General features: G+C 39.4%; 1 protein-coding gene across 1 annotated transcript in view; it reads left to right on the forward strand.

Annotated features, from left to right (window-relative positions):
• Positions 1–8721, forward strand: part of LOC136866006 (uncharacterized) — a 142133-nt gene extending 133412 nt beyond the window's left edge. Inside the window, exons 5-7 of the mRNA XM_068226798.1 lie at positions 717–805; positions 3510–3686; positions 8565–8721. Coding sequence (XP_068082899.1) covers positions 717–805; positions 3510–3686; positions 8565–8721 — 423 coding nt within the window. The remainder of the gene's footprint in view (positions 1–716; positions 806–3509; positions 3687–8564) is intronic.
• Positions 8722–9097: the final 376 nt, after the last annotated feature.

The following is a 9097-nucleotide window of genomic DNA, read 5'->3' on the forward strand; positions in this document are numbered from 1 at the left end:
ATGAACCATTTCCTTTCAAATAAAGGTCCAGTATGCTGCGTGTACGGTAAATAGAAGAACGAGCAGAAGAGACATGGAACTTCTCTAGAAAGGGAACATAACACACTTTGCTTCATAATCTTATGAGGTGAAGTTTCGAAGAATCGTGGTGAAAGTGTCACTCAACTTTTCAAACTGGCATTCCGATTTATAATATGTATTCACACAAACATACGTTCCTTACACCTTAAAGGTGAACCTCCCCTCTTAAATACCAGCATTCTACGATGAATATTTGCGACCGACTCGACAATACCGTACTGTTTAAGTCCATCCGATTGTATACATTTTGCAAACGATCTCGTGACGGCCGGCGGTGAATTGAAATATCGCGTCGCTGAAGTGTGTATTCGGTAGTTTCACATTTTCAACAACCTGCATCTTAATACAGGCATGCCCTTAATTCTCGTCCCTAGCCTTTCCTATCATAGGATCACTGAAGATCAGCCAGTGTTAGCGCAACGTTGAACAACTTGTAAAATAAGAATACTTCGAACTAAGAAAATCAAGTGTAAAATATTTAAAACTGAAAATAGGTGAATGGTTTTAAGATGCACGATGATATGGAACTCACAGTTCACAACTGTACTCTAGACTTCTACCTGAGATGAAAAGTTTGATATTCTAATAGCACTTTTACACTACTGCCTTTTAATACTCTCGCTTTATCTTTCCAGACGACGATACTGAACGACAACAGTAACAGGCAGATGAGAGGAGGCGTACGTGAAATTTGGAACGCTCTGGAGCAACAAATGAACTTTACGTGAGTTGTAATCAAATAATGTGACATGTTTTGAGAGGGCGATGATGCGGAAAGTTACTGATCTATGTGTATTGTCTCTGTAGCCATCAAGTACTGCATTGTCGGACTATTTTCCTAGTCTACCAACGACATGTTATTTATTTGGTTTTATTGGACTAATTTAATCTAGGATGACGCAATCAACACACACACATACACACACACACACACACACACACATACAGACACAATTATACTCGACAGTGAGTGACAACACTTCACTGATTAGTGGTCATTGACAAAAATATCTTGCCATCACAGCTGGCAGTCTTTACCTGGAACGGGCGGTCCTTCCGTAACCTTGATTGAGAGTTTTCACCTTTCACTTCCATTAGTGCACATCAGCTCCATGCAGACGAGTTCGAAAGGACGTGCGTTGACTATCACGGCGCACGACGACAGTACACTTGGCTCGACTCCAGACAAGACCGATAACTTGCACACTCAACTTAAGTGACTGCTCTATACACTGAACTACTCAACATATATCACTCGACAAGGCACCTACACAGCACCATCTCAGCTTCTACTCAACACTAACAACTCAACACTCCAATGCTCTTCAACGACAATAACTGCTCCAACATTTATTACTCTTACACTCCACCACTCTCTGAACAACAACAATAACAACCTGTTCGCGGCGAACCTGCTTTTATACACCTGGTGATAAAGTTGCAGTATCTTCGGAGTAATGGTGAAGGATTAGAGTCTTGTCTAACCCTTACAACTACTCTGAACCAATAAATGGTGGTTTTGATTGTTCTTTTAAGAACAGCGAACTAGATTGGTCTGTATTAGTTCTCATTACAATGGTAGAGATTTAAACTTAGGTATAGACAGACTGAAAAGCGACCTTCAATATTTGTCTCAAGAAGAGGAGTCTAAACTGGCAGAAAGGCCAACATTTGGTTCAGGGCAGTTGTAAAAGTTACACTGCATGAAGATGTCTATGCGCTTTTCTTTTCAAAACAGAATATATTCATGCTTCTCTTCTTACAAATAATTCGTCGAGTCACAGTTTTTGTGCCATGGTGTTAAAATTTGGTATAGCTGTTCATTAATATGCAGAAAATAGACTTTTGTATGGATCCTGGAGTTAGTTGGCTATGTCTTTACCTGAGTAAAATGATAATATCTTCTGTGAAGGGAGAAACATACATTGAAAATTTTTAAGCCATAGTGGTAATAATAATAATAATAATAATAATAATAATAATAATAATAATAATAATAATAATAATAATAATAATAATAATAATAATAATACGTAAATGCCAAATGTATATTATACAGTAGCATGGATTGTGACCCTCAGGGTAAAATTATGTTGTTGTTTTGACCATCAGTCCACAGAATTTTTGATGCAGCCCTCTATACCACCCTATTCTGTGTCAACCTTTTCATTTCTGCATAACTACTACGCCCTATATCTACTCTAATCTGTTTGTCATAGGCATACGTTGATCTGCTTTTACCACTCTTACCGCCTACACTTCCTTCTAAAATTAGCTGAAAAAGTCCTGGGTGTCTTAAGATGTGTTCTATTGTTTCATCTCTTCATCTGGTCAAATTGAGCTAAATTATTCTCCTCTCCCCAGTTCATTTAGGAGCTTTTCATTCGTGATTCGATCTACCCATCTCACCTTCAGCATTCTTCCGTAACAACACATTTCAAAACTTCTATTCTCTTTATTTCTCAACTAGTCTTCAAAAACATCTTTCTAATTCCTATATCAATGTTCGAAGCGAATATTTTTTTTCTTAAGGTCAAAATATCAAAATTAACTTTCTAACTTTCAAATTTCACTTTATAACAGACTGTGTTGAAAGCTTGCAATATAATATCTTGGAGCTTGAAAAAGAAAAGTGCAAAACTTTATTGATGTTAGTGTGGAAGTAAACACTTTGTACTGTATCAATATTATTGGAAATATTGATGTGTATAATTTATTTATATTTATTTATTTATTGATTTATTTAATAGTGCCTTGTTCAGTGGCGAAGTTAAGACTCTAGGCCCCCTCTTGAATTTAACCGCTTTATATTTTCATTTTGAAATAAGCAAACTTCAATAAATAATTAATATATTAAATTAATATTAAAAATTGGCGTAAAATAAGTTACATTTATAACTTAAGGTAAACCAAAACCAAACACCGTGGCGCAACAGCCCCGAAGGGCCATGGCCTACCAAGCCCAAAGGCTAGCAGATTACGCGATGTCATGTGGTCAGCATGACGAATCCTTTCGGCCGTTATTCTTGGCTTCTAGACCGGGGCCGCTAGCTCACCGTCAGATAGCTCCTCAATGGTAATCACGTACGCTGAATGGACCTCGAACCAGCCTTCAGATACAGGTAAACATCCTTGAGCTGGCCGGCAATTGAACCCGGGGCTTCGAGGTAAGAGATAGAGGTACGTTACCCCTACACCGCGGGGCCTGCAACTTTAGGTAAACATGAAATAAAGTACATTTATTCAAATATTAAAATCATTCAAGACAAGTAAAGATAAATATTAAAACCTTAAATTAAAGTAGAATATTTTTATGAGTGTAATGTTACAAAATGCTGCCATGAATGAAAACTTGCAATGGATCATCTTAAAAAGTTATAAGGGTGAGAAATGGTCATCAACTGCAGCCATTGGTTGATCTGTTCCAGTACGAACTTCATAGAGCCCCCTGATGGTGCCTGGGGACGGAGACACGGAAATGGCAGTTGGACCGGAATGATCGGTCAAGTGCAGCGCGGTGAGGTTGAGGTCGCAGTGGGCATGTTCACAATGACAACAGAACGGGCAGCCACCGTTCACTTCTCACTTCCTGTTCATGAAACAAAGTACGTTCACATAATACGATTTTTAATATCTGAAGCCATACCTTTTCAGTTTCGCCTCAGTTAATTTATAACTGTTAGGTTCTTCAGTCTGCAGAAAGTAACTTTGAGTAAACACATTTATAAAGTACCCGAAAAAAAAAAAAATATGGTAACAGTATTACACGTGAAGGAAGAAAAGCCTTAATAAAAATGGAATGACATGTTTCATCAAAATCTTTCCTACTTATAAAGACACCACTCAAACTTATTTGTCTACTAATTTTATTCCACGCCGTTTCTCCACCGACAGATCGGAACATACCACTTAGTCGAGCAGCTCGTTTCCTTTCTCCCAAGCCTTCCCAGCCCAAACGTTGCAAAGTTTTGTAACGCTACTTTTTTTGTCGAAAATCACCCAGAACAAATTGAGCTGCTTTTCTTTTGATTTTTTTCAGTTCTTGAATCAAGTAATCCTGGTGAGGGTCCCATACACTGGAATCATGGGGTCTTGCCAGAGACTTGTATGTCCCCTCCTTTACATCCTTACTACAACCCCTAAATAACCTCATAACCATGTACAGAGATCTGTACCCTTCATTTACAATCCCATTTATGTGATTACCCCAATGAAGGTCTTTCGTTATATTAACATCTTGGTACTTACAGTGATCCCAATAAGGAACTTTCACCCCATCAACGCTGTAATGCGACGCAAGCTGAAAGAACATCATCAAATCACACTCAAATATTTAGAAATAATATTTATGTTTATTTATGTTTAAAACTTAGAAACTCGAAATCTGCAACTTATTAATTTTTTTTTTTGCTTTAATTCGCACAGACACAGATAGATGTTATGGCGACGATGGGATAGTAGGAAAGGCCTAGGAGTGGGAAGGAAGCGGCCGTGGTCTTAATTATGGTACAGCCCCAAAATTAGCCTAGTGTGAAAATTGGAAACCACAGAAAACGATCTTTAGGGCTGCCGATAGCAGGGTTAGAACGCACTATTTCCCGGATGCAAGCTCACAGCTGCGCGCCCAAAACCGCACGGCCAATTCGCCCGGTGGAACTTATCTTAAATGATGGAGCAGAGACAAATGAGTACATCACTAAGATAAGTTCCGGATTTCAAGTAGTTAAGTATTAAAACAGGAATAAAGATAAATAGTTATTTATAAACATTTCAGTGTGTGTGTGTGTGTGTGTGTGTGTGTGTGTGTGTGTGTGTGTGTTTACAAGTTGCTTTACGTCGCACTGACACAGACAGGTCTTACGGCCACAATGGGTAGGAAAGGGCTAGGAGCAGGAAGAAGCGACCGTGGCTTTAAGGTACAAACTCAGCATCTGCCTGGTGTGAAAATGGGAAACTACGGAAATACATTTTCAGGGTTGCCGACAGTGAGGTTGGAACCCACTATATCACGAATGCAAGCTCACAGCTACGTGACACTAACCACGCAGCCGTTTATTCTGTCATATACATACATACATACATACATACATACATACATACATACATACATACATACATACATACATACATACATACATACATACATACATACATACATACATACAAGATAGCTCCAATGTTTAACATAACAGGAGGTCACATGAGGAAACTGTATTTTACGGGCAAATATAAGGATACACAATAGAAGGGCACTAATTTTGGTTTAATGGTGTGTGGCCTCTGAAGAAGCCTGGTGCAGGTCTTTCGAGTTGACGCCGTACAGGTGGCCTGCGCGTCTGTGAGGGTCTGTGAGGATGGGGCCTTACCTACGATGAATTCTAATGATGAAAACGGCACACACGCACACCCAGTCCCCGAGTCACCGGAATTAAGCATGAAGGATCAAATCCCTGACCCGGCCAGGAATCAAATCCGAGACCGTCTGGACCAAAGACCAGCACGCTAACCATTTAGCCATGGCGCCGGACACGCATTTACTATTCAACATAGTCACTATTCTTATCGTAGCCCTTATTCCAGCGGTACACCAAGGCATCAACGTCGCCATGAAAGAAACCCACATCCTGTTCCTGAAGCTACATCATGATGGCATGTTGTACGACCGTATTGTTGTTGAATCGCTTACCACACATGTGCTTCTTCAACGGTCCGGCGAGATGGAAATCACTGGGTGCTAGGTCAGATATGGCCCAGTCCCTCCCACCGGAAGCGCCGTAACAATTCAAGCGTGTGTTCTGACGTTGTCCTGCAGCAACACGGCACCTGTTGAGAAAAGTCCAGTGAACTATTAACCACAAACACTCCAGTGTTAGAAGAACTGGCACTGCTAGTATTCACAGTCATCCTCCTGGTGAGAAAATCAACCATCTGGACCACCCTCCATACTTTCCTGACATGGCACTCAATGATTTCCATCATTTCGAACCGTTAAAGAAGCTCCTGGGTGGTGAGCAATTCAACGACAATACGGCTGTTCAGCATGCCATCGTGTCGTGAATTCAGGGACTGGAAGCAGATTTTTTCCAGTCTGACACAAAAAGTGTTCTTTACAAATGTTCAGCTGTTCAATTGTATGCCGTCATTCTTGATTTCTCTTCCATTCATCCATTCATTCAATTATTCTTTACTTATATAAGTAGAACGTAGTTGTCCGTAGGTCAACATGGACTAAAGCCAACTTTGTTTTCTATATCAGACACTACTGATCTGCATTTAGGGCAGTGACCAAGATGGCAGATTCCCTACCTGTTGTTTTCCTAGCCTTTTCTTAAATGATTGCAAAGAAATTGGAAATTTATTGAAAATTGCAGATTTATCTCCCTTGGTAAGTTATTCCGATCCCTAACTCCCCTTCCCACAAGTGAATATTTGGCCCAATTTGTCCTCTTGAATTCCAACTTTTTCTGTCTACTAATGTCATTCCATGCCATCTCTCCACTTACAGCTCGGAACATACCACTTAGTCGAGCAGCTCATCTCCTTTCTCCCAAGTCTTCCCAGCCCAAACTTTGCAACGTTTTTGTAACGCTACTCTTTTGTCGTAAATCACCCAGAACAAATCAAGCTTCTTTTCTTTGGATTTTTCCCAATCAAGTAATCCTGGTGAGGATCCCAGACACTAGAAGCATACTATAGTATTTATATTTATTTCCATTTATTGCGAAGCTGAGGTTATGTGGTTGTGAAGTAACGTGAATTGTGTTTGTTGATTATTTTGTCTTATGATCATTGTTTGTCGGTAATTATGAGTAAATCTACGAAATAACATTATCATCAGGTGTTTAGGGAAACCTATTCTTTGAGTTTTCCATGTATACTGAAATCTAGGAAAGGTGAAAAAATTGCATTTTGTATCGTGTTCTCTTGTGATATTAATAGCACATGGCTACAAAAACGACCTGACTAATCATGTACAGTGTGTTAAACGTCTTGGTAATTTGAAATCTAAGAAAGACAATCAGAAAACAATTTCCCCAAAGCTGGAGATAATGTTTACGATGTAATCAAGGCCGAATGTTTGTTTACTTCTTTTTTTAGTGGAACACAACATTCCATTGAGGGAAGCTGATCATGCAGGAGCTTTGTTCAAAAAGATGTTTTCTACGTCGGAAATTGCAAAAAAAAAAAGTATGGTTGTGGTCTCACAAAAGCAACATGTGTCCTAAACGAAATGGCGCGTACTGGAACACAGGACATTGTTATTTGTTTACAAGATACCGTAGTCCATTTTCTTCGTCGACAGATGGAAGTAATGATACTGATTCCAATTTGTATCTCATAGCGCTTACTTTTTACGATGCTGCTCGAGAAAGAATTATAAGTACTGTTTTATCGGTACCAGCATTGGAAGGGGATTTGACAGGACGCAACATACGAGAGCTGGTCTTGTTAGAATTAAATGAAGTGCCAATTAAGTACTGCCTGGCATTCTGTTCAGACATTGCTCTTGTTATGATTGGACAGATAAATGGAGTTTTAGCAGTTTTGAATGAAGCTCATCAGGATATTTTTGGTATTGGTAGCAGCTGCCATGTAATTAGCTGCCGAAAAAAGCTGCTGTAACTTTACTAGTTAAAATTGATGAGATTCTTGTTGATATTTTCTATTACTTGGAGAAGAGTTCCAAAAGACAAGAAAGTCTTCAGAAGTTTCAAAATATACATGGAAAAGAAACAAATAAGTTATTGAAGCATGTGTGCACAGGATGGTTATCCCTAGCCAGGTGTTTAGACAGATTATTAGATCAGTGGTGTTCACTTCTTTCAATTTTAAGGATGAGGTGGTAGTGTGAGCTCCAAATATTTCTGCCAGTTTATCTTTCTCTTACTATTCACAAAACAGGACACAGTGGATCTGATGACAAGCAATTGAAGGGAGATTGTGTTACTCTCTCTTCTTCATCTTCTGCCCCCAAAATGGCATGTTCTTCCAAATGTGAGTCATCTGTTCCCAGAAACGTGGATTCCGCTACATCTCGTGAAGAAAAGCTGTTTATATTTCTTTCCTCTGACCTAAACAAGGCATTTTGTACTTTTTTATGTGTGACTAACCAATCATTTGATAAGATCAATACAGTCCTTCAGAGTGCTTCCCCACATATCCATGTACTGTTTGAATTAATTATGGATCTATCGAAACAGATGCTCACCAAGTTTGTCAAGCCAAGCCAAATGTAGTTAAACGGTCTGCATTGTTTGATATCCAATCAAGAATCAGAAGGATGATGAATAATTGGTAAATGGAATTCAAACCTCGAACTTGGTTAAGGCGCAAAAAATGGGAAAACAAACCTCTGTTTTCTAGTCAATCAGAAGCTATTTTCGTGCAGCTCGTGACTACATGAGGAATGATGTGCTAAAACATGCGCTGCTTGCTAAACTTGATGCAAAAGCACAGTTTTCTTCTATTCATTTCTTTTTTAGAGAAGTTTCCTGTTATCTTGGGGAAGTGAACGAAGTGAATAAACTCCAAAGCCAGTATGCGGCTAATCAGATAGACGACTTATTTAGTGTTGTAAGTAACTATGTAACCAAGCTACAGATGATTAAAATGGGCACAGCTGAATGTTCGCGGAGCTGATGGACATTTTAAATACTGTATGACGTGATCTCTAGATCTATGCTGTCTGTTCTTACCATATTTCATAGTAATGCAGAGTGTGAACGAATTTTTATCCTGATTAAGAAGAACATGATAGAGTTCAGGTCATCGATGTCCAATGGAACTCCGGAAACCATTTCCATTTTGAAGACCAGAAGTTCTGAAGCACGTTATACAAACATATTGAAACCGTACAGTGTCCTGTACAGCTCCATGGGAATGATATGGGCCTCTATACTCCATTAAAATTACTCCTAAAGGTCGCGTCATTGGTAGCAGTATGGGCGAAGGGGATCGAGCGGCGTCCGGCCAGAACGGAACCCGCGAAAAGAGCGCCTGCGAACAATGGAAAGAC

This window comes from Anabrus simplex, chromosome 3 (assembly GCF_040414725.1).
Source record: "Anabrus simplex isolate iqAnaSimp1 chromosome 3, ASM4041472v1, whole genome shotgun sequence".
NCBI lineage: Eukaryota > Metazoa > Arthropoda > Insecta > Orthoptera > Tettigoniidae > Anabrus > Anabrus simplex.